A 25504-nucleotide genomic window follows, 5' to 3' on the forward strand; every position below is an offset into this window, starting at 1 on the left:
CGGTTGTCAGGAGCGGGTGGGCCTCCCCAGACAGTGCATCCAGGGACTTGCTGGCCTCTGGGCAGTCTCTGAGAGCCGTCCTGATGGCACCGCACCCTCCAGATCTGTGGGTGAGGGTCCCCATTGTCCGTGGGCAAGGGGTCTGCAGAGCCAGGACACGGGCTGTGTCCCTGCCTCCTGTCTGTCTGTCTGTCTCTGGCTCAGGTTCACACCAGTGCTCAGCGTCGTAGCCTTCGGCCTCGGTCCACTGCGCGGCTCTGGGTCAGTGAACAGCTTACCCGTGCCCCACTGTCCAGTGCAGAGGGCCCCACCGTGGCATCTTCAGGGTGATCAGGGTGAAGGGAGTTCAGGGTGACCCTCATGGAGGGAGAGGAGCTCGGCAGCCCACCCCGCCCTCCCAGTCACTTTCAGGCTGAGCCCCAGAGAAGGACCCAGGGGAGATGGACACCGTGGGTCACGTCCCCCTCCGTGTTCAGACCCCCGTCCTGGGGAGTCGGCTTCGGTGATGCAGATGGACTCAGGCTCAGGTACCGTCACAGCTGCGGCGTGTGTGGGCGTGAGGGCCCAACCTGGCTTCTAATTCAGAGCCCCTCTGGGAGGGGCAGAGCTGGGCTGGGGCACTGCGGTCCCTGCAACCGCCCTGTCCTCCTGGCCGAGGTCCCAGCTGCTGCCCTTGGACTGTGTGCAGCAGCTGCAGGGCGGGCTGGAAGGCACGGGGCCTTGTGGTGAGGGCTTTGCCGAGGAGCCAGCGAGCACTGGGCCCTGGGGCCCTCAGACCTGTGGGACCGACAGCATGGCCACACCTCCTCAGAACATGCCTTTCTCCAATGAGCACCGAACCTCACGCGCTTTTTGATGTTATTTGAGATTTCAAACTAAATTAAACAGCATGAAGAAACAAATCAAAGCCAGGGAATTTGGATGAAACAATGTTATTTTGATTTCGCAGAGGCTTTGATCACAGCTGTGGGGTGATGGGGAGCGTGCCCACCCCACGCCTTCTCAGCTGCGAGCAAGACAGGGGGCCGCTCTGCCCACTTTTGGGACCCACCGAGGTGTAGCCCCCATCCTGTCCCTTTGGCCAGCACAGCCTTCGGAGTCGGGCTGTGGGAGGCCGGGGCTGCAGAGGAGGTGGGAGCAGGTCCGTGTATGTGTACCAGCTCCCTGTGCTGAATGCCTGGGCATCATCTGACAGCCTTCCAGAAAGATCTATCTGCTGCCCTTTGCACAGTAAGTTCCAGGCCGCAGGAGTGAATGTGGGCAGATGTCATGCAGGTGACGGAAGCAGCGGTGACTGAGGATGAGCGATTCAGGAGGTGGAGGGTCTCTTCCTGGGCGATGAGGACCTGTGGAGGGAAACACCTGAGCTGCCCTGGGCGGGGGCCTGAGCCACCAGTGCAGAGTCCTGTGCTGCTCCTTCTACCTGGGCAGGCTGTGCTCACCTGTGGACCTGTGCACAGGTGTCCGGCAAGGGCAGATGGGTGACTCTAGAGCCAGTCGACAGCCCTGGATGAGTGTGAAAGTGCAGGCAGTCAGCAGGGAGAGAGAAGGAGGCAGCCCAGGACACAGGACACAGGACACAGGGCACGTCTGGGTGCCGTGCTGGCCGCACTCCATTTGTGACCACTGCCCAGAGCAGGCGGCAGGCAGTGGCTGAGGCAGCCGTGAGATGTTAGCATCTCTCTGTCTTTCTCTCTCTCCGAGGCTGAGTGAGTAAGGGAGAGGCCTCTGGGGCAGGGAGCATGAGGTGAATGAAGTCCCCTTTAATTAGTTACTCAGCAGACGGGCAGTGGGGGGGGGGGGCCTGCACAGGAGGGAGGGGCACTACACAGATGGCAGAGGACCGTGGCTGCTCTGCCCACCAAGCCTGAGGAGTCAGGAAGAGCTGCAGGGGCCCTGGGCCCTTCTAAGTCAGGGCGCCCAGATGAGGATGGTTGTCAGGACTCGGGAGAAGGGCCCCTGCGAAGCCTTAGCTGTTTTTTGTTTGGCTTTTACATCTTGACATTTGAAGTGTCTCTGGCTTGTAATCCAGCCAGTTGGTTTAACAGTTTGCTTGTCACTGGGAAAGATGAGATCCTCGTGTTCCGAGTTCACACACTCGTTAACAGGGTGCCACTCTGGAATGTAGCAGTTGAGGCTGGGCCCCCCCCCAGCCTGGGGTTGAGTAGCCCTTGCCCTTGTAGGGCCTGTGATTGCCGCAGTGACCTTGAGGAATCACCGTCCTCCGCCTTGCGTCTGTCTCCTGAACACGAAGGATCCATCCCGTGTTGACTTGTGACAGTAAGTGGGACAGAACTGTTTGAGGTGGAAACTGTGTAGTCTTTGTGTTTTCCCAGTGACTCCTGCTCCACTGCCTCCTAGTGGCAGCAAACCAAAATTGCAGGTGCATTATTTTTTAAGACCTGCATCTCCTTTGAATGTTGATTCTAAAACCTGAATTATGTGAGGAAGTGTCTCGACACCACAGCTAAATAAATGCAGTCATGCATCATGAAATGTTCTGTTCAGCATCAGGCCGCCTCTGGGGACCCCGTCTATCTGCGTCTGTACAGTTACCCGGGTTCATGGAAAGACTCATGTGTAAACATGTTCAGAAACGATGGCATAACCCTGCGTAAGATTTAGAAATGCAAAATTAGTTTTATCATTTTTCTAAAAAAAGAATTAATTGAGATAGGACATACATGCAGGTGTACACACAAACCATAAGGGTGAACATTGATGTTTCTAGCCCCACCCGACCATGTGTGTGGTGTCCCGACATCTGTGCCAACAGATTTGCCTGGGACTTGGCAGAAATGGACCCAGACAGTGTGTAGTCTTTTTATATCTGACGTTTTTCACTTGTGTAAGATCATCCTATTGTGCATAGCAGTATTGTGTTATTTTTGTTGCTGTCTGACCAGTTTACAATGTGTCTGTTTTACAGAAGATGGGTGTTTAAGGTAGTCTGAATTTTTAGTCATTGTTATACAGCAGCTGTGAAGCATTCTTGTGCATTTTGGTAAGCATATGCACTCATTTGTTGTGGGCATCTATCTGCCTGGGTGGGGCAGAGATGCAGTCAGCTACGGCAGGTACTGCCAAAGCGTTTCTCATGGGGGTTGTAACAGGGAACCTGCCACCAAACCAGCAGTGTTTGAAAGTTTCCTTTTGCTCTGTATCCCTGCCAACACTTGTTATTGTCAGACTTTTTAACTTAGCCATCCTGCTGGGTATACAGGGCTTGTTCTCTGCAGCGTTGACTTGCATTTCTCTGTTGGGTAAGAATGCCGACCACGATCTCACAGGCTCTGGGTCAGCACGATAGCACCTTCTTAGAGGTGTCTGTTCAAGTCTCTCGCCTGTTTTTATTGGGTTGTTTGTCTTTTTTTTTATGGTTTATAGGAGCTCTTTCTATTTAATGCATTTGACCCCCCTTGAACTAGTTTCCTTATGTTGCTCATAGCTTCTCCTGATCTGCTCTTATTTGCTTAGGAGTCTGATTGAATGTCCAGAAATGTTGTGTTTTGTGTTCTGTTCAAGAAATAGGGTTTTGCCCCAAAGTCATAGGGGTGTTCTCTGTGCTGCACATGCTCTGCCCTTTGCAGTCTGTGCCCCACCTTTGACCAGTGCTTTCCATGGCCTGGGATTGGCCTAGCTCCATTTTTCCCCCGCGTGGCTCTCTGACAGATCCATCATCATTCCCTGACAAGGCCCCTCCTTCTTTACTCACCGAGACTGTGGGAAGTTCTAGAATGGGTTTCGGAGGCAGAGTGGAGGACATGGGCCTCCTGCTTGATTGTGTCACACTAGTCAGTCAGCACGTCATCTCCCGCCATCCCAGCAGCTACAAGCCACGCTGAGGTCCCACACAGATTAGAGTATACATGGTACCTCCCCCGAACGCAGAGGAACTCAAGGAATCTCTTCCCTGTCCCTTTCTTCCTGCACAGACATCTCAGGTCGGCATTCACAGCGAGGAAGTAACGGGTGCCCCTCAGCCCCTGCCATCCACACCCCGTGTCCAACCCCAACACGTCTCCATGGGCCAGGATGCTGGTGGCTTAGGTGGGTCCCTGGCCTGGTGGTCTTCCTGGGGGACAGTTTTAGGTGGCCCAGACCAGGACACTATGGGGTGGAAGTGGTGTTGTAAAGCGCCTGCTCCGTGGCAGCTAAAATATCCTTCCCTCGGCCCACCCTTCACTCTGCCCCTTTGCACAGAGGTGAGCAGAGCTTGACTTTGAACCCAGATCTCTCAGATCCCAAGGCCGCTGCCTCTCCTGCCTGAGCTGGCCGCTCCGTTCAGTTGGACATGGAAAGTCATGACCTCTGCTCTTCGTCTGTGTCCCCAGCCTTGGCATCTGTCCTGGCCAGCTGGCTAAGCCTCTGTAAGTCACAGGAACACGAAAGGGCATTTAGGAGTGACACGCATAGACTCTGTCCTGGGTTAAGCATTTAAGTCTGCTTAGAGGGCAGGCTCTGGGTCCCTTTGTGACCTCGCTCTGGGCCGTGAGGTGCTTGAGGGGCGGGTACCTGCTGCCCGTAATCCTGTAATTGGTAGCTGGCCGCTCTGTGCACTCTTTGGGTTGGCAGTCCTTGATGGTGGTTTTTAGATGTTAAATAAATGCAGTGTTTGTTACAGTTCTACGATGGAGGGCGTTTTTCCTCTGAAGAGGTTGTTAGGATCTGGTCTCCAGAGAGGGTTTGGAATGCTTTTTAATGAAGGGTCTTGCTGGAGGACGGCTCTAAAAGCTGACCTCTCAGAAGACCCTGGGAGGCTGTGTCTAGTGGGTATACCATCCGTGTGCCCTTGTTAGCTCTGGTAAACAATTTAGTGGCCAAGCCTATCGCTGGCTGTCAGTTCAGACCCAGGAGAGCGCTGGCCGAGGTCAGCTGCACACCCTGCCCTGACACCTTGGATGAGGCTCCAGGGCCCAAGAATGGAGGGGACCCTTTGCAGGGAGGCAGCCAGGATGGCTGGGCAGGAGCAAACCCAAGGTCGAGTCAAGACTCCTGGCAGCACGACCCTGCCAATCTGCCATGTCATCAGGATGTGGGAAACACCGGATTGAGCATTTTGTTACGGCCCCAAAGAACGCCTTCCATGTCAGAGGAGGGCAGTTTTACAGGACAGACTCAGTGATGAACAGCTACGTCTTCTCAGTGGGTTTTACGGGCCTCTGGTGACTGTATCCCGAGTAATAAATATGGCTGGGAAACACCACTTCCCAGTGCTGGGACAGTCGGTACTAACTTATCTGTTTGAATGAAAATTCTTAACCTCATTAAGTCAAACTGTCATTTTTCATTACCCATAACTTAGGGGCCGGGGGAACCATCGCCCACAGGTATTTATCAGGAAATGCCAGGGGACCCTTTTTATTCCAGGGACGCAGTCCACCCAGAGAGCTGGGACATGCCATTCAGACGCACTTCTTAAATCATGCCTTCAACACTCATGTGGCACGGAAGCTTAGAGAACCAGACCCTCCATGTTGCCAGTGTCTCACCAAATGGTCACCTGCTGGGCTCCCTCCAGAGCAGGAGGAGCAGAGAAGACCCCTAGCATCACAGTCAGGCCCTGGGGGACGAGTCCTTCTCACACGCCAACCTGCACTACTGGGCACCCACTGTCTCCCAATGGGGAAGCCCCAACAACCCGTTATGTGTTAGGAACATTGCCTTTCTCCCTCCACCTGGGTCATTTCTGACCACCGCGCGCTCCACTGAGAAGCACAGAAATCCAAACGTGTAGGTGACCTGTTTCCTGGGGGGGGGGACTCCACTCTTGAGGGGAGTCAGAATGCATCCTGCCTTCCTGGTTAGTGCTCAGCCCAGCTGAACCAAGACAGCGAGGCCTTCTGCGTCATGTTCCGGTGCTCCTGTGGGGGACCCTCCGTGGGCATCCGGGAGCCTGCAACAGGCCAGAGGCTCGCCAGCCAGCCTGAGCCTGAGCCCCACACTGCACCCCAGAACAGCTCTACCCTAGAGAACCCCGAGGCATGACACCCTGCGAATCCGTCTTAGAGCCCAGGTTTGCAGGTAAAGACCGAAGCTGCCTCTTTCTAAGACCCAAAGGTTCCCCAATGCTTCTGGGGTTCCAAAAACTGTGTCTCTTTGAGGCAACTTCTTCACTTCTCTGAGCCTCGGTTTTTCCCATCTGTAAAGTGAGTGCAGCACCTGCTTGGAGGACCAGAGTTGACATCAGCAAGTGGTGTTTGCCAATATCCACTAACACAGACACTTCCATCTGTCAGTGTTCCCTCCGCTGGGCCTGGACTGCCCACACCCCTCATTCTCCGCTCATGTTTCTGCTCCTGCTCATTAGGCCTTTGCCTAATAGAGGACACCAGGAGAGGTGGCTAGTGAGAAATGGTTCTCCTTTCCACGTTGGCATATGAGATGACACCCCCTTTAATGCTTTAAATATAGCACTAAATGTTAAGTGTCCCTGGCGGGAGACTTGGACAGCAGAGAACAAGACAGTGTAAAGGAGAAAATAAAAGCTCCCTTCTCACACCCAAAGGAAACTGCTATTCACTTTTCCAAAAGTATCGATTTCCCTTACCCATCTCAGAAAACAACAAAAGAAACCCCGTGGGATGGCAGAGCTTAGTGGATGTTGGATAAATGTTTGTTTCCTCAGAGCACGGCATGCACTGTAGGATATCTCTGCTAGGTGTAGGAGCACAGCCCAAGGCCACTCCCTTCCGCTGTGGAGACGGTGCCACGCGGCATCTCACGCCGCTGCCCACCCTGCCCTGGGCATGTGCTCTAACCTCTGTGGCCCTGCCTCCCATCCTGACCCGGAGCCTTTCCAAACAGTCTTTTGAATTTTGGATTCAGAGGCGTTTTGGGGTCGTATCCAGCTGTGTGGATGCTCAGAGGACAGTCTGCATGGCACGCACAAGGGCAGCTCAGGAAACGTCCCCTGTGTGAGCTCTCTGTTCCCTCCATCGTCTGTGCTGCTTTGGGAACACCTGTCAGCTCAGGTGTTCTCAGCCAGGGACAGGACTCGGTGCCCTGGCACTTGTGAGTGTTTGTCACTGTCATGAACACCAGGCTGCTCCAGACCAGGGGCCCTAGGTTGTGTGTTTGCACGGGACAAAGCCACCTGCCCCCCCCCCCAGCTGATGGTACCCTTGTCCAGAGGAGAAGACAGCAGGTCCCCAGGAGACAGAGAAGCTGCTGCAGCCAGCAGGTTGGTGCAGCACCTTTGCCTCGAGAGAGTGCTGAGGTCCATCTGCCCAGGACATGTGGCCACGTTTCCTCTCCAGGGCTGTGGTTGCACCTGCTTTGCCCATACCCCAGCCCTGGCTGAGCCTGCATTTCTGGTGGGAGCCGCACAGGAGAGCTGTCCACTCACTGCCCAGGACGCTGCCTGCCGGGCCCCTCACTTTTGCCACCTGGTGCATTCAATCCTCTTTCTGGTCCTGGGAGCCCCAAGGTGGCTAGGAGACATGATATGCATGGGGCAAGGCAGCCCCCATGAACAGGACCGTGGGCACGGGTGGGGACAGAGTCTCCCAAAGTGGGGGGATGGCTCATCAGCAGCAGGGCCCTGGTCCAGCAATGTCCTGGACTGGCGGCTTTCCTAAACAGCTGGGGAACCCAGGGGCCGGCGTTTGCTGAGCTCCTCATGCATGCTGGGGCTCTGTAGCACACGGGGTGGCCCTCTCCTTATGGGGCATGGTCTAGCAGGGGAGAAGCCAGGGGGCTCAGACTTGTCGTGCTGCCTTCAGGCCACACGTGCTCGGGGACCTCTGGGCATGAGCAGCAGAGTGCACCTCCTCCATAGTAGGGGACACTGGCCTACAGCAGGGGACCGGGGCTATTTCAGCACAGCCCCAGCTTCTGGGAGGAGGGACCCGTGAGCCGACGGCCTTGGAGTCTGTGGACATCGTAAACGTCCCTGTCCTTTGATTCGGCAGATCTGCTTAGGATGCGGGCAGAGCCTTGCAGACCCCATGCACAGGGCCAGCCTTGGGGCTTTGGGCAAGAAAATTGGCAAGGGAGGGGAGCAAGGTTATGTTCCCAGGCCTCACCTGAGCTCAGTGTTAGAGTAAGATAGGGCAACAGTGAATCATCATTGTAACCAGAGAAATCACATCCAGATGTCCAGAACCTGGTGTGCCCCAATTTGTGACTCTTGAATCATGAGGGGATCAAACCACCAAGTAGACAAGTCGTTGGGACAGATTGCCTTCCCGTTACTGAGATCAAACTTTGCAAAGTTTAATACCCAGACAAGAAGCTCCAATCGGGACACCTCTCTCAGGCTCTCAGAACAAACACACATGCAGAGTTCTCTGATTCTGAGGAAGCAACTCTCCTTCCTGAAAACGGGGGGGGGGGGGGGGGGGGGGGGTGTCACGGAGCATGACACAAACAGCCTGTCTCAGATGCCTCCACAAACACTGCAGCCTCCGTTTGGGCTCAGTGGGGAGTTCAAGGTCTTGGATTCTGGGCAAGCTTGCTCACAGTTTAGTCCACTTTCCTGGAGACGTGGGCCTTCTGCTGGTCACTCGTGAGTGTGGGATGTAGAACATGGAGGCAGGAGACCAGAAGTCTGGAATGCCTTGTACTGACTGCACATCGGCAGTGCGTACTGCAGGGTCAGAGGGGAGCCCGAGAGGGGTCAGCGCGGCTCCCTCTGTCAGCCTCACCCCGCCCCAGAGAGACTACTGGGCATCTCTGACCCCTGGGGGAAGGAAGGCTAGTCCAAGGTTTACTGGTGCTGAGCACACCAAAGGTTTGGGTGGAAGGATGGACAGGTAGGTGGATTTGTGCGTGGATGGGATCATGGGTGGATATTTGGGTGGATGGTTAGAGAGATAGGTATAGGGGTGGGTGGGTGGATGGATGGGTAAACAGATAAATAGAATGGTAGATGGATAGATCGACGGATGGACAGACAGACAGTGGGATAGATGGGCAAAGGATGGCTTTCTAAATACTTCCTGGGCCTCGCAGTGAGACTCTCTGCACAGGTGAGAGGTCTGAGTCTTGCGGGGCCTGGGCTCCCTGAGGAAGCCATCAGCATTCTCAGCCTCGGCGCCTCTGCGTGGCCAGCCTCTCCCCCCTCCCTTGCAGGCGAGACCTCACTCCTGGACAGTCACCCCTCACCTCCCTGAGACTGACCCACCGCACAGCGCCCTTCTCCACAGACACTCGGGGGGGTATTTCATTTAGGGAAGGCCTTTGTAAATGAAGGACTGCCCCCTGTGAGAATAAAGGGGTGTGTGGCGGCCCCACCCTGTGAAGACCTGACCTTGCCCAGGGCAGCCATGCTCTGCAGTGCTCCACCCACACGGAGCCCCTCGGCGCACCCGGGGCAGAAGGAGGACGCTGTTCTCTCCACACATTAAAATTAAAAACTGGCTGCCTCTCATCTCATCTCTTCCCTTTTAAGTAGCTTATGTCAATTGGTGGAAATTTACCCAGGAAAAAGGATTGGAGTGTTCTGTTTTGTTTTGTTTTCTCTCCTCTTTATATTTTTTAATTCTAATGCAATAATGAAACAGGTAGCTCATGACAACGGTGTTTTTATTTCTCTCGATCTAATCTGATTATCTAAATTTGGAGTGTTTTCCACTGTGTGGTACTGTCCAGTAATCACACACCAAGGCTTTTCAATTCTTATCAGCCGGTGGGGACTGTTCCCCTGACAGCTAATGAATCACGCTAATCAGAGAACCATCTTGAAAATTAATACATTCTACTGTAACTATTTAAAGAAAAAATAATTATCGAGAAGGTCCCCACTACATTATGCTGTCAAGAAGTTGTAGAAAGAAAATTTAGTCTGATTTTAAGACGTAATCTAGATTTTGCAGATTTTTCTTTTCCAACGTGTGATGAAAAGGTTCTGCATTGCAAGGAGGAGACGGTGCCCTTTGATTCCTGCTTTTGGGGTTTGGGAAGTGAAGCTGTCCAGCCTCGTGCAGCCCAGGCCTCGAAGCCTCCCTTACCCCTAGGCTGCTCTGGGGATGGTGGGTTTCTTGGGGCTCAAAGGACATTTTTTTAAGTGAGAGGAGAGATAGTGAGACAGACTCCCATGTGCGCCCCAGCCAGGATCCACCCAGCAACCCTATCTGGCAATGATGCTTGAATCAACCAAGCTATTTTTAGCACCTGAGGCTGACAGCTCAGACCAACTGAGCTATCCTCAGCACCTGGGGCAAATGCTTAAACCAGTCAAGCCACTTGCTGTGGGAGAGGAAGAGGGAGAGAAGGGGAGAGGGAGGACTGGAGAAGAAGATGGTTTCTTCTCCTGTGTGCCCTGTGGGAATCAAACTCAGGACGTCCATATGCCAGGCTGATGCTCTGTCCACTGAGCCAACTGGCCAGAGCCTAAAAGGAGATTATTAACCCCACCAGTTGCTGAACACAGAGCATGGTTGGGGTGCCCCAGCTTAACTGTGAAGTTCGACGTGAAGAGGCCATGTGGTGTGTGACACTGGTTCCGGTCCCTCTCGCCTTCTCCACCTGTGACCCTGCTGGATCCCAGCGCCCACAGAGCTTTCAGCTATGGATTTGCATGTGGACAGTGTGGTGTGAGAGGCACAAGCTTCTGAGGCACATGGGAGCCCTTCCTTCACCTCTGCCCACCTGCTCCAGGGCAGGACCTGTGGCAGGCAGGGGCATTAGTAAAGGGAGCACCTGGTCTAGGGACGGTGCACTCTCACCCCTCTGCCAGCCAGGCCTTCCCTCCACCGTTACCTGGGACCCAGGTTCCCGCAGGAGAGGAGCAGACCTAGATGCAGAGAAAAATGCAGACGTCTCCATGGAGATACGATGCTAATCAGAGTGTGAGGTGTAGCATGGTCAATCCCCGTGTGTCTGACGAGGTGGTGGAGTGGCCTCCGGTCAAGCAAGTCAGAGTTGGTTTGGTGCACTATCTCCTCGTCTCAGGGCCCAGGTCACCCTGGCAGCTGCCCAAGGGAAGCTCGTAGTGCATTAGGGACACAGCAGACCTGGCTCATCCCGCCTGAGTCCCAGGGTGGGAGACAGCCACTTCTGTCTGGCTGAGGGCCACTGTCAGCGGGCCGGTTGGTGGGCAGTCACGGCCACAACCTTGTCCTGCCTGCCTTCCTCTCCTTCCAAGCTCAGGAGTCTCACAGCCATCCAGCTACTTGTCTTTACAGTGGGACAGGCATCACTTGCCTGGCAGACTGTCCCAGTAAGGTGCTGTTCGTCAGAAAGATGGTCTTGTGGCCCCAGGCTCCGCCCACAGCATATGTGCCTTCCCTGAGCTTCTCTGTGGTCCCAGCTCCTTCAAGAGGCACAGGCTCACCAGTGGGCGCGGGTCAGCAGTGAGGAGGTGCCTCTCCTCCCCCGGGACTCTAGGTGCCACATTATGACTCTGGCCCACAGGTTGGCAGTCTAGGGAAGCTGCCCGAATGCAGGCCCTTCTCCCTGACAAGGAGGATCCTTCCCCATCCCTTCTGTTTGGGGAGTGACCGCGGGCAGGCAGACTCCTTGACCAGATGCAGCCAGATACGTTGGAACCCCTTAGAGAACCCACCTTGAACAGTGCCCAGAAAGTGCTGCTGGAGGGTCGGGGTGGGGTGTGGGGAGCACCTGCCGGCTGGGCGTGGCCTGACCCCTCTGTCACCAGCCAGCTCGGGGACAGTTTGGGGCCGTATCCTGCTGGGCCCTAGTCTGCCAGAACATGGCTTCCAGTCTCAGAGGAGCCCGCTCCCTCAGGACTGTGTCTGAAGACGTGGCCAGGCTTCCTTCCCCAGCCACTGGCTGCGCTCTGGACGATTCACCTTTGGAGCTGTTGGTTTGTGAGCAGATTCATTTATTCGTGGAAATGAAGCAGTTCATTCCAAGGAAAACCGTGCAGTTTGAGGGCGGCTCCATCCCCGGAGCTCCTCCCAGCGATCAGCACTGCTTGTCTTCTCCATCTGTCCAGACCCAAGTTGTCACCACAGTGACTGTCCAGGGAAGTGTGCCATCAACCGGACTCCAGGGTTCAACTGGGTCACCAAGTTGTTCAATTCCTTAAACATGGGGGTTGGTGAGGGAGTCAGGAGGGTCAAAGGGACCGTGGGAAGCAACACCAAAGACCACACCACACCCACCCTCACTGCCCATGCCTGCATCCAGGCCCCTGCGTCTCTGTGCCGGGGCCATAGCAGGGTGACTCCAGGGGAAGCTGTCATGGGACACAGACGCTCCTTAGGCTGGTCACGGGGAAGTGGCCTCTTTGGGGACCCTCCTGGGTGCAGGACAGGCTGTTCCTGAGCTCCCCTGCAGCCCAGGTGGGTCTGCTCAGCCCCGCAGACCCCATGGTCAGCCAGGGCTTGCTCGGTGGGCCTGGTTCCCTGCAGAGGCCCCTCTGGTCAGCCAGGGCGGGCTCGGTGGACCTGGTTCCCTGCCGAGGCCCCTCTGGTCAGGCCTTCTCCTGGCGTGCTCGGTGGGCCTGGTTCCCTGCCGAGGCCCCTCTGGTCAGCCAGGGCGGGCTCGGTGGGCCTGGTTCCCTGCAGAGGCCCCTCTGGTCAGGCCTTCTCCTGGCGTGCTCGGTGGGCCTGGTTCCCTGCCGAGGCCCCTCTGGTCAGCCAGGGCGGGCTCGGTGGGCCTGGTTCCCTGCAGAGGCCCCTCTGGTCAGGCCTTCTCACAGCCGGCTTGCCATGGACAGCGACAGCGTTCTTCCGACCAAAGTCATCTGAAAACACCTTCCAAGGGGAATATCCATCGTGCACCCCCTCAACCCGCCACCTATCATTGGCCTAAATTGTTTTATTGTAAAATGTTGTGGGAACATAAGCAAATACCAGGCCGGGAGCTGTCATTAGACTCTAAACTGTAGTGAACCGAAACCCATAATTAAACACAAACAGTAGCAAACCAATAAAACTCAAATCTGCAGCATTAATTCTACAGGGAGGATGGTTTACGCAGACGCTCACTCACGTGGTGCACTCTGTGAGACGGGCCTGCTGGTCCCTCCGGCATGTGAGGTTGAGGGTGCACTCACACGGCGCACGGCGTGAGGTCACATGGGAACAGAGCCGTGGGTTTGATCAGACATTCCAGTCCACCCCAGGACCATCTGCCCGGCACCTGAAATGGGGGTTCCCAGTGTCACCCTGGTGCAGTTCGTCTCCTGTAGACAAGCTCCATCCTGCAGCGAAGGGAGTGATGTGATCACGGCGGGGACTGAGGTGTGGCCAGGGTGATGTCTGGCCACTGCAGGTGCCTCTTTCTCTAGAGAAAAAGGATGTGGACAGGACCACAGCCCTGTCATCCTGATGTAACAAAAACCACCAGGTGACGGCTCATTCTCCTTCCGGCTCTTAGAAGAAGGTTCCTGTCCCCAGACAGGCTCCTGAGGCGGTGAGGCCATGTCCCTGGAAGCCCCTTAGGACCTCAGTGTGGGCACCTGGCCCTGGAGGAACCCTCCTCCTGATCTGTCCTGCATGGCCGGGCGTCAGTGTGACCTCGCCACACTGGTGAGGGGCTGCCCTTGCCTGATGTGCTGGCTTTTCCCAGATGTGTCCTTACAGATCCTCCTGCAGGCCTGTCTCCCATGGCTGCCATATCTGTCTCTAATCCCAATTACGTTTCCCTAGAAATTCTGGTAGATTGGCCTTGCAGAAGATTGACTAGGACCTGCCTGAGCCACTGTGTGCTCAGGGCCTGTGAGACCCCCGTCCTGGCCTCAACGTCACTTCTTCCTCCATCCTTGCTCTCCCCTCCCTGAACGTCTGCCCGTGCTCTGTGTCCCTGGCTATCTGTCCTCACAGAGCTTGGGTCCTCAGCTCACTGCTTACCAGTGTTCAGGCTGCAGCAGTGGCTTGATTTGGGGAGTGGAAGGCCCAGGAACGAGCCCCCTGAGCCCAGAAGCACCCAAAGGTTCTCATAGAAGGAGGCTCAGAGCCCGGAGAGGAACAGGTCAGTGTGGCCAGACCCTGAACCCCTAGGGTCTCCGTTAGAAAGAATGGTGAAGTCCACAGGCTGGTGTCCTGTGCATGCACACTGTGGATATGCACGCATGTGTGGGCGTATGTGAGGTGGAGAGGGTGAGGCCACCCCAGCTCCAGGCCGGGCTGGGTCTCAGGGCTGCATTGTTCCCTTACAAGCCCAGACTGGAAAAAGCTGCTCTCCACTGGACCTGGGGACACGTACTAGGGACATGGCCATAAATGACCCCAGTGCTCCTGACCCGCCATGGCAGCCCCTTGGGGCTTTGAGTCATGAACAGGTTGTGACCACTGTCACCAGCCTTTAGCCCTCATCATGTAGGCTTCCTCAGTACCATCAGCCCTTGGGGGCCACTCTCCCCAGGCCAGGAGCTGCCACCAAGTCTGAGCCAAGAGATGAAGTTGTGACGTGTAAGCATGAAAGGCCCCTTTGTCCGCGGGACGTGGTGGCCCAGCACTATGCCTTCAACTGCCTCAGCAGGAAGTGGGCGGGCGGGTGAGCAAGTATCCTCAGCACACAAAGGCCATGTGTCAGTGTTGGCCTGCAGTGCCCTCTGCAGGGCTGGCCCAGCCCGCCCAGGCCACCATGCCTGGGAGGACATTGCTTGGGGCTCTGAGGGGCTGCTCCTCTTTTCCTTCTGCAGATGCATCACCTGAATGTAGCGTGCCCCACATGTGTTGCTGTGTGTCTTGTGAATGCACGTGCACATGTGTGTCTGTGTGTGCACACGAGCTGTTCCACATAGTGTGTGCATGTTTGCATGTGCACATGCTTATACGTGTGTATTGTGTAACATGCATTTCTGTGCATGTGTCCATGTGCACACATGCACACACACACGTGTGTAGGGAGTGTGAACCGTGTGGCCAGGCGCTATGGCTGCAACAGGGGTAGTACTGGGCCCCCTTCCAACCTCAGGTCATCAGGACTCCATCCCCTCTCTGCTTCCTCCCTAGTCCTCCACCTCACATGTCCTTCATGTTTATCCGACTTTCTCCCTGTGACAGGAAGACCATGTGCCCTCCCCTCACACCTCCTGGGTGCCCATGGCTGTTGGTCTCAGAGGCCTGGGTGGCCAGGAGGTCCCCATCCCAGGTATATGTCCGGTACTGAGCAGGCCTTGTCTCTGCTGAGCTGAATGCACATCTCCAAGCAGCAGACAGACTGGTCACCTGGGTGGCTGCCCTCTGTCCCATCTCCCTGGAGAAACCCCAGGACCAGCCCTCACTGAGTGCCCTCCCTCCAAGGGCCCCATCACCGTTCACCACGGGCTCTCACAGGTGCATCTGGCACAGGCACATTGGCTCATTGGGTGGGTGCAAGTGCATGAAGACATGTGTGTTCTGTCATCAAAACCAGGACCTGGGTCTCCTGCTCCTCTTGTCCTATGAAGTCCTGGGTTTCTTGCATTCTCCAACAATGAGCTCAGCATTGGGGACAGACTACTATGTGTGTAAGTGTGTGTGTCGGTGACTTAACTTCGAACTGAAACACTCCCTGCCAGGTGGTGGGCACCAATCTGATGCCCTGTGCTACCCTGGAAGCTCCTTTTCACACAGAGCCCTATTTCACAGAGCGTGGCCAGTGTTGTTGTATGCGCTAGGCCATGTACTGGGTCCTAACTTGAAAGCAATTTTTCTGAGGTTCTGTGAATGACAGTTACAGGAAGGCAATCGTGTTTACCGTATGAAGCACTTGTCTCCAGGCCGCCTTCGCTGACAGCCAGAGTGGCGGAGGGTCCCGGGGAGGGAGGCGTACTCTCTTCTGCCTGGAGGACGCTGGTTTGCCTTCACTGTGTCCACGGGCTCAGCAGCCCCCTGGGTCAGCCTGTTCCCCTACCCCTGTGAGGACAAGGACTCAGGTCCCTTGGTTTTGGAGCCCTGAAATTGTTGGCACTGAAATGCCCTAGAGGTCAGCAGGTGAGGCCCAGGGAGAGGCCTGGTCATTGTCAGATCCTCCAGAGGAGCAGCCTGAAGGCTGACGGCATCCACTATGTGCAGCTTCCCTCCCGGCACTGACCCCAGGCCCTTGATCCCTCCCTTCCGCCTCTGAGGGGAGTCCTGATGGGAGCACCCTCCCTACCCCTCAGGTGAACTCCAGACAAAGGCAGGACTAAATAGTCCCCCTCCAGGAAGGGCCCATGACAGCTCCTTGGAACGGCCCACAATGCCCTTGGTCACTGCTCAGAGTGGCCAACAGCAGGGCCGGACTTGGGCAGGAAGCAGAAAACTGCATGTGACCCCAGGGAGGAGCAGTGGCCTGGCCAGGTTACCCCGATTGACAGCAGGCCCTCCCCCCCCCCACCCCCACCAAGCTTTTCTGTCCCTGAAGTCTGGTGCCGAGACCCATGCTAGGAACCGGGTGAGTGGGGCTTGCAGGGACTGACTGGCTCTCTCTTCTCTCCCACAGCACGAATTATCAAAACAAAGCAGTGGTGTGACATGCGTCCCTGTCTGGAGGGAGAAGGCTGTGACTTGCTAATCAACCGGTCAGGCTGGACATGCACGCAGCCCGGTGGGCGCATAAAGACCACCACGGTACGTAGTGGCACTGGCATTCTGTGGGGCCCCCGGGAGGGGTCCAGGCCTCAGGCCGTGCAGCACACCTGGGCACATAGCCCCCAGCTGCAGTGCCAGGGACAGGAGGAAGCTGGCTGCTGGCTTCCTTATGGGAGAGGCCACCAGTCCCTTGATCTTCCCAAACCGCCACACCTGTCCCCAGCTGTCCCCAGCTGTCCCCAGCTGTCTTTGCCCTATCAGATCCTCACTGAGTGTGATGGGGGCCGAGTGTCTGGACAGAACTGCCCTCCAGGCTTATCAGCCCAGAAGTAATCTCTGTGCCCACACTCGAAAGATTGTTGATAGAAGTTGTCTTGTTTCGGGGGGTGATGTTAAAGCCACCTCCCCCAACACTGCCAAAGGGGCTTCAGTTATCTCCTCTGGGGAATGGGGGCTGTAAAGGAAAAAGGACTAGGTGGGTGGTGGTCCTCATCCAAGCATCTCCTCCTGCTCAGGCTCTGCATAGTGGCCATTAGGACAGAGAGACCCCAGAGGGTTATGGGGTCCCAGCCATGATCCTCGCCAAGGTGCACTGGGAGTGAGTCGGGGGTCTGGAGCCCGTGCAGAAGGGTCTCCGCCAGGATTGCACAGGGTCCAGAGAGACATCCACCTGCTTCCTTGCCCCTCAACCTCCACAGGAGGACTCGGGTGGCGGCTTGGTGTGGCTGTCACAGGAGAGCCCGAGCCCCTGCCTCTGTGGCCGGGCAGGCACATCGGTGTAAGCACAGTTCAGGACTCTGGGGACAGCACCCCAGGCTGTCACTGGGGGGAGTCTCCATTTGTCGGAGGTCTCGTGTGTTTGTGAAACTCGGGGCAGTCGGCGCTTAGGGCAGCCTGTCCTTCGCAGGCCTGGTCGGCCTGGGCGCCTGGCCAGATCCCAGCTGCCTTGGAGAGCACTGAGGCCGGGCTGGAGCCTCCGTCCACTGGCACCAGAGTGTGAGAGCCTCACAGGGAGCTCGTCTGACCGGCCAGCGTGCTTGTTTGTTCGTGTTCAGTGAGGAGGGGGGTGGTTCTGTCGTCAAACCAGCGTGTGCTGGGGCCTGACAGCGCACACCTGCCACTTGCCCCGTGGCTCCGGAAGGCTGGGCGGGCTTCTGAGGCATGCCTGCACTGGGGTTCCCATCTGTGAGCCGCTGGTGAAGGCAGAGACCTGGAGGCGAGCAGACCCCGTGCCGTCGAGACCACCATCCTCGGGTCTGTGGGACCCTTGGGTCTGTGTGGGGCTGCCCTGTGGGCCCAGGACAGGGGGTCCCCCAGGGACAGGGGCCTTTGAATGAACACCTGGAGGAAGTGAGGCTTAGACAGGAGGCTTCAGATGGTTGGCCACTGTCAAGGGCCGGGGGGTGTGTCTGTGGTGGTCAGGCCTGCCCTTGCGGCTCCAGTGTGACCCCAGCAGCCCCTTCAGTGTTCTTATGTGTGGATGGGGCTTCACCTCCCGTCAGGCCCTGGTGCTTGGTGCCCCCCACCTCACAGCCCCTCCAGCCAGCCCAGCCCCTCCCTCCGTGGGAATGCCCCCAGTCCCTCAGTGGTTTCAAAGGGCCTTGGAGAGACTGGCGTGGACACTCGTTCCTTGTGGCCTCACAGGCCTCGGAGCTCAGTCCTGTCATCTCAGTTTCCCAGCCATGATACGTGCACTGGGGAGGTGGGTGACTGCTGGTGGCCCCATGGTCAGTGGGCTGTGGAGCTGGAGGGTCAGTCGGCTGGGCACGCCCTGGCACTGCAGGCCCACGTGCCTCCCAGCTCAGAAGACACTCAGACCTGGCTGTTTTTAGATCCACTGCCCTGGAGGTGCGCCTGGTGCCATCACAGGTACATAGGTGGGTGCCTGCTGGTCCAGGTGTAGCAGGAGAAGCCGGGGATGCAGGTATGGGAAATATACCAGCCGTCTCCAGGGCAAGGCAGGGAGAGGCGCTCACTCTCAAAGTACTCAGCTCCACAGAGGGGACCCTGCTCAGATGGGGAGGCACAGGCCTCCTCTCTCTGGGAGCGGCGACCTCAGCCCAGCAGCCCGCCTGTTTCCTAGGAGCAAGAGTGGTGGGGCCGCTGCGCAGCTGTGTGAAGACACCAGCGGACCAAGTGAGCTGTTTCTTCCCGAGAGTCTGCAGCAGGGTCTCTGTCTTTAATGGATCCCCGGCCAGAGGTGACCTGTTGTCAAAGCTGTCTTCAGAGGTCAGCTGAGCTCTCGACCCAAACAGGGGATAATTGGAACAGCAATCCCACGCTCGGGGCTGCGTCTCAGCTCTCTTGAAGGGTGGATTAGCGCCGTGGGGCTTCTCATCTCACCAGAAATTGCTTTCCTGCGAGATGGGCTTTCGGGGAGCTCATGATTGCTCAGCCTCCTGCCTGCTAATTCCGTCCCAGCTGTCGCGTCCGCGGGGCAGCTCGTCCCTCTGGCCACAGCCGCGTCTGCAAGGGGCAGCCACCGGGACCTTCTCCGCATGGGCCATGACTGCTTCTGCTGTGCCCCCCAGACCCAGCTGCTGGGGGGCAGGCTCTGGGTCTCACAGGTCCCGTGTCCCCTGTTCCTGCACCCAGGACCTCATGGATATGTGCAGTAAATGGATTAACTGATTACCTGCACTCAGGTCCAGATTTCCACTGACGTTTGCACCTCTAGACCACAGCTTCTCAAGTGCAGACCGTCACCCCATTAGTGTGTCATGAAATTAATTCAGTGGGTTGCTCTCAGCACCAAGAAGGAGAGAGAGGAAATGGAATGGGTATATCAGAGTATGACCTGTGTCGAGTGGTGGGTGCCTTTTTCCAAGATGCAAGTGGTAGAAACGGGAAAAGTGTGGTGGTGTGAGTTTGGAATGAGATTCTGGACCCTGTCCTGGGGGCCATGGGGGAATCCGGGGTTCCATCCTGGCTTCTTGTCCAGGCTCTGCCTTCTCTCCATTCCTGCTCTGTGGACCTTCATTGGCATAGGACCAGGTAACATGGGGGAACATTGCAGGCTGTCCCCAAAATCAAGAGCAGCACCCGCTCCTGACACTCATGCTGACTCGTGTTTCTGGAGACCAGCTGCACGCTGACCATCACCCCGGCTCAGGGACTCCGCCCCGTGCAGCGGGGCTCACAGGGCAGGGGGCAGGAAGCTGGGCCTGGACGGGGACTCGGGGTGTACAGCAACAGAACCTTTCCTGCCAGCTCGCCGCTTCCCTCTGCAGACATCAGCAGCTGCACCTGCCTGCTGTTGGCATTCTGGAATGTTCTAATCGCTGCTCACTCTGCCACGGTTTACCACATCTGTGTATTGTATGGTCTTCTGAATTAGAATAAACCACCAGATTGAAATTCATTTTCAAGTCAGCTATGAAACGCCACATTTGAATTCTGAGCAACGTGAGGACTCTTGTGGGAGTAGGGAGAGTTCCAGGGTATCGGTCTGGTTCTGTTCAGGACCTGGATTTCAGGGAATGACGTCACCGCAAAAGTGCACTTTCCCGGATAAGAGGCTGAGGGACAGGAGGCAGCAGCGGCCTCTGGTCATGGAGGCACCGGTGACCCAGAGTGCAACGAAGCACAGTGTGGACAGGCCGTCCTGAGGTGTCCGTCAGACATGGGGAAGGTGTCTAGATCTGCCTGATGCTCGGTGGCCTGGCCCGCACCTGCTGGTCAGCCCCTCTCCCTTCTCCCATCTTGTCATGGATAGAATACTGACTGGTCCAGAGGTCGGCAAGAGGTCAGCTGCAGCCCTGAGGTCTCCATGTTCTTGGATCCAAAAGGTGCCACCAGAGGCCCTGGTAGATGTCAGGTGTGGCCCCACCCAGGGACCCCCCAGAAACTTGGCTGGGCCTTCTGCTCCAGGAGCATCCCTGCACGAGGGTCCAGTCCCCCCCCTCCCAAGTCAGGCAGGCCTCTAGGAGCGCTCACCTCACCAGGCACTGACCAGGGCTGGCTGTGTGGAAGGAGGAGCATGGCCCCGCTCATGGGCACTCAGGTTCTCTCAGGCCCATCTCTCCTCCGGGCCCACCGGCCCACCTCTGCCACCTTGGAACCCCTGCAGAGAGACAGGGACATGACATGGAGCAGGACAGGAGGCAGCCGCACTGTAGCCTCGTGGGCAGAAGCAATGGACCTGGAGAGCAACTGATCTGGGTCGCTGAGTGCCGGGGCCCCGGGCCCTTCTGTGATGCCCGCTGTCTGCCTCGCTGTGGGGAAAGCAGGGTCACAGAGGAGACACAGAACAGAAGCCATGGGCAGGAACTGTGAGCCAGGAGACCACCGGAGATGGAGCACTAGAGGCCACAGAGAACAAACCGTGTCAGACAGCGATGCACAGGAGGCCCTCACACGCTGTCATAGTTGCTGTGCCCACCAAGCTGAGGACTGTTTGTTATACACACTAGCTAGCTGCAACACGTTATTTAAAACACACTTTTGTGAAGTGTGCATTATACACACTTTGCACACAGATCTTACAAATGTAACAAATTTACTTAAAACCCAGCAAAAAAGTTTGAGACACAAGACTGAGGAAATCTTTCAGAGAGCCAAAGCATAGAATTCTTTTTAAAAAAAAAAAAAAAAAAAAAAAAAGTAGGAACTAGGAAAGGGGAAAAATAGATTAGAAAACCCATGCAGGAAGTCTGGAGAATATAAGATCCAAAAAAGAAAAACGAAGAAGAAACTTGCAAAGAAATGTTTCCTAAAAAAAAAGTCCCCAGGACTCAAAGGCATGTAATTCTGTGTGAGCACTCTCACCACGAGTGGAGTGAGGGGACAGGGACCCTCCCGAGGTGGAACAGCACAAGGTGCCAGGCCCAGGACAGAAAGTGCATTTTTGACACTTGGGGAGAAAGATCACGTCCAGACTCCAGCATCCCAGGGTCTCTGCCCCGAGGCTGAGCCCCGTAAAGCCAAGAAGCAGCAGTGTCTCCTAGAGTCTGTGGACCCCATGGTGAGGAAGAGACGCCCTGGGACAGGTGATCCTGCTCTTCACACGGGGCCCCCTCAGGGTGCCACAAGGCAGTGCTTCAGAGGAGGAGAGGTGTTAGGGTTCAGGAAGAGGAGCCCAGGAGATGCGGGCAACCCCAGCACAGCCCCCCACAGCAGGAGGGGCTTCTCCAAGGGACAGGCCATGAGGAGACCCCGTGATAGAAGCTTCTAGAGAAGGCTGAAGGATAAACTACAGATACCTAGGAAAGCAGAGAGTGAAAAACCTGACAAATTTCTGGGAAAACACAGAGGCACAGTAACCTCAAGAGGCGGCACCGGCAGCTGCAGCACCCTGGGTAACGAGCCACTGGTTTCTGTAACCCACGTGGGTCCCCCCTTTGCCTCTTCCCAGGAAGGCAGCAAGGGTCCTGTCCCCCAAGTCCCAGTCCCAGAGGAGCATTGGTGCAGGTTGTTCCTGCCTCCCTGACATTCATCCTCCTGACCCGGCTCTCATTGGCAGCTGGGGGCTTTCTGTCCCCTCCACCCCGTCCATCCGTCCCACCTGCCAGCTGCTCTGAGCTTCCTCTTTGCCCGGCCAAGCGACCCCACCCCGGGCACAGGGAACCACAGTCTTGTCCTCAGGTGAAGGAACACACTGTTAGTCCCTTTGGTGAGCCCAGCACCTCAGGGGTCCTCAAACCTCCCGTGGGCCCTGAGCTCCTGCAGGACGCATGAAGTCATCCCAACACCAGTGGGGGTTAGGGGGCACTTGGAGGGGGTAAGGTTCATCTCCTCTCTGGAGTGAGCCATGCAGCAGTTAACGGTGTTTTACAGAGCGGGACTCAGCTGCATTCCACTTCTCATTCTGAAAACCAATAAAGAAAAATGATTCTGAGCCTGCATGAGGCAGCGCAGGCTTTGCTGCCCAGAAGCCACATTCCGGTCGCCTTCTGACCCGTCTTTCTACGTCTCCTCTGGGAAGAGGGGGACAGCCACGTGTGAGGATCTGCGGGGTGTTCATCACCCCCCCCAGGCGGGTGTCCTGGGCCACAGGCTGGTCCCCTCCAGCCCTGTGCGCTGGGGGCCTCCTGGTCTTCCCCGCCGGTGGGGCCTGCACATTGCCATGTCCCCTTCTGGCCCGGCTGCTGTCAGCCTGGCCCCTCTTGCTGCACTGGAAGATGGGGCTGGTCAGCTCCTCAGGTGCCCATCTCAGCAGGCAAGGCCTGTCCTGGGCACCTGCCACAGCCTGGCTTCTACTCCCAGTGTCTCCATAGAAACACACCCTGATGCACCCTGCATATCTTCCTAGCAGGTCCTGCAGTCCAAATGGCCCTCAAGCCCCCAGAAAGGACCCAAAACAGACATGGTGGCAGCAGGGAATGGGGGTTCTGTGTCACTCTGGTTACCCTCCGGGAAGATCAGGCTGCGTGACCCATTGCCCTGTCCAGGACCTGAGTGCAAGTGAGGAAACCCCAGCTGGACCCTTGGGAATGGACCTCGGAATCCCCAGCTCCATCAGGAAGGTGCTGTCCTCAGCCCACACCGGGCAAATTAGCAGGCTGCAGGGGCAGCAAGAGGGGCAGGAAGCCAGGCCGGGGTGCTGGGACGTTTCTCATCAGACCTCAAGAAGGGACGAGGGCACCATCAGGACATCTCAAGTCCAGTTGGGACCAAGGGCGAAGCCCCTGGCCTAGTCACAGGGTGTCCCCGCGGAGGGATTGGCAAACATTCTGCCACTTGAAGGACACAATTCAATTATACATGTAGGCTCAGACTGAGCAGGCGGATGCACCTGCCTCATGTGGACAATGAGATTTTTTATTTTTCACCTGGGGAACTTCTGTTTGAGTCCTGCATGTGGGGGTGTGAGGCAGGGGAGGAACCACGCCCCTCCCACGCTGAGGGCCCACAAGGACCCGCTGCGACCCCTGCTCAGCTTCCCCATCTGCAGTCGACACCAGGTGGAACCGTGGCCTGAAAGGCTCCAGAACACTCCTGAGGGTGAGACCGAAGCTCCCGTCCCTTGCCAGGCACTCAGACAGAGGGAAACGCCCAGCCCGTGGCTGCACCTGGGGCTGCTCCGTTCCCCAGGGAGTGTCGCTGATACACATCATCCCCACTGATGGGGGCGCCAGGTTCTGTGCCCTGTCTGGGGCATATCTGGGCCACCCTGCCCTTTAGAGGTTCCAGAGGACAGAGCACTAAACAGCCCTGCCATGAAGTCTGGGTCAGAGCCTGCTCCCGCCATCCAGCATGTGATGGGATATGGGTCCTGCTGGAGCCCAGCGGCGCACAGGGCCATTCGAGCTCGGGATGAGGCATAGCAGCAGGTCCATGGGCAGGGGAGAGAGGAGAACCTTCCTTCTCACCCCAAAGACGGCCGAGTAGGGTGGACCCCACACATGCTATCGCCTCTCTGACTCTCTGTGAGCACCTTGTCCTCCCCAGGACCAGAGGTTCCCGTGCAGGAAGGAGGCTGGAGGCGGAACATGTGGAGAGAGGCAGTGTCCTCCCCGGTGCTCCCCGCCTGGCGCTGCACCTAATGTCCCTTCTGCACCACATTCAGCAAGCGGTGGGCCTGTCTCTCTGACTCCCAGCTGCAATCCATTCTGCATTCCTTAAATTCCTGCTATTCATCACCACGATAATGGCCGGGTGTGTCAGTAGATTCTGTGTGTAAACAGCTAGGCGTCTGACCAGGGCAGCAGCAGCCAGGCTTGTGAGGGCTGATGTTCATTTTCCCCACAGAAAGGAGCCCAGAAACAAACAACAATAACAAACAAACAAACAAAAATGGTTTGACCAAGCCCACGTTATTTCTGTGGGCAATTTGGGCCAATTTTATAATAGGAGGTTCCAGGCGGTGGCTCTTTCCAATAATGGTGCCGCATTTGTCTCAATTTGCCTTAAAACACTTGTTCTTGGAATCGGTTTAAATACACAAATGGAGGATGGTTGGAACAGAGGGAACCTGTGCCCAGTGGAGGAACCCGTGGCCATGTGCCTGTCACAATGGGGCTGGCATTCCTGATGCCAGAGAGATGAGCCCAGATGAGCCCAGATGAGCCCAGATGAGCCCAGAGCCCTCCCCTCCCACCTCACCTGCCTCCTGCCCTCTCCCTGTCCCTCTCCCCTGTTTGACTCCATGCTGGATGTGGGGATGCAGATGAAGCCTGCTCAGCTCCCAGACCTCAAGGAGCTGACAGCAACCCCAGGAAGCCCTGGAAGGGTCTTTGGTGAAAGGTGGGGCTGCACGGATGGCTCCAGAGTCGGGCCCATTGCTTCCCTTTGGGCCAGAAGGTGCCGACCAGGTGCCCGTACCCCACGGTCCAGCCTGAAGGCCCCCGATCTGCAATCCTAAGGGAAGGCTGGACCCTGCCTCAGCCATGGACTGCGCCTCTTAGAGGAACCTGCAGAACATGGTCCCCTGAATGGGACAAATGTATGTTGTGGACATGCTGCCACCATGCAGCCCATCCAGCCTGCCCACCCCAGGCCACAGGCTTTTCTGCAGCTGCCCTTGTCTTGTGCCTGCTCCCAAACTGCTGGAAATGGGTGCCCTGGGCCCACAAGCGTGCCCTGCAAGCCCACAGGTGTGAGCACCATCATCTCGTCAGCAGTGAGCATTTGGTGAGGACTCAAGACTTAAGGTGACCCCTGAGGTCCCAGCAATGCCCCTTGAATTAAGGGCAAACATTCTGGCTGTGCTCGAACACAACTGTCCCCTGCTGGTTTGCAGAGTCCTTGTGTTACCATAGGTGATGTTCTCGGTGGTTCGTTTCTCTGTCAAGGACAAAGGTGGAGTGGAGCTCTCAGCGGTGCAGTCAGAAGTGAGGAGGAAACCCAGTGCGCGACCGGCCTCAGAGACGGCTAGACAGTGGCCTCTTCCTGACCCAGCACGGGCCAGCCCCCTCCTCAGCGCCCCCTGCACCGGGTTCCGGTCACTCCCTACCTGTCCTTGTGTTCTCATCTTCACGCTGTGCCCTTTCGGTGCCCCCCCATGTGACCTGCTGTCCCAGCTCAGCTCCGCAGGCCTGGAGAGCAACACTCGGGGGGTGGGGCCTCGGCGGGGAACCTGGGCCTCCGAGGGAGTGAGACGTGGCATTTGGCAGAGACGCGTGTTAAAGATCAGTCTTTAAAAATGAAACAGA

At 56.8% G+C, this 25504-nt stretch overlaps 1 protein-coding gene across 2 annotated transcripts in view; it reads left to right on the forward strand.

The window, feature by feature from the left end:
• TAFA5 (TAFA chemokine like family member 5) overlaps positions 1-25504 on the forward strand; it is a 131761-nt gene that overhangs the window by 97098 nt on the left and 9159 nt on the right. For both annotated transcript variants that reach the window (XM_066358715.1, XM_066358716.1), the window contains exon 3: positions 16324-16451. In XM_066358715.1, the coding sequence (XP_066214812.1) occupies positions 16324-16451 (128 nt within the window). The remainder of the gene's footprint in view (positions 1-16323; positions 16452-25504) is intronic.

Source organism: Saccopteryx leptura, chromosome 1 (assembly GCF_036850995.1).
Source record: "Saccopteryx leptura isolate mSacLep1 chromosome 1, mSacLep1_pri_phased_curated, whole genome shotgun sequence".
Lineage (NCBI taxonomy): Eukaryota > Metazoa > Chordata > Mammalia > Chiroptera > Emballonuridae > Saccopteryx > Saccopteryx leptura.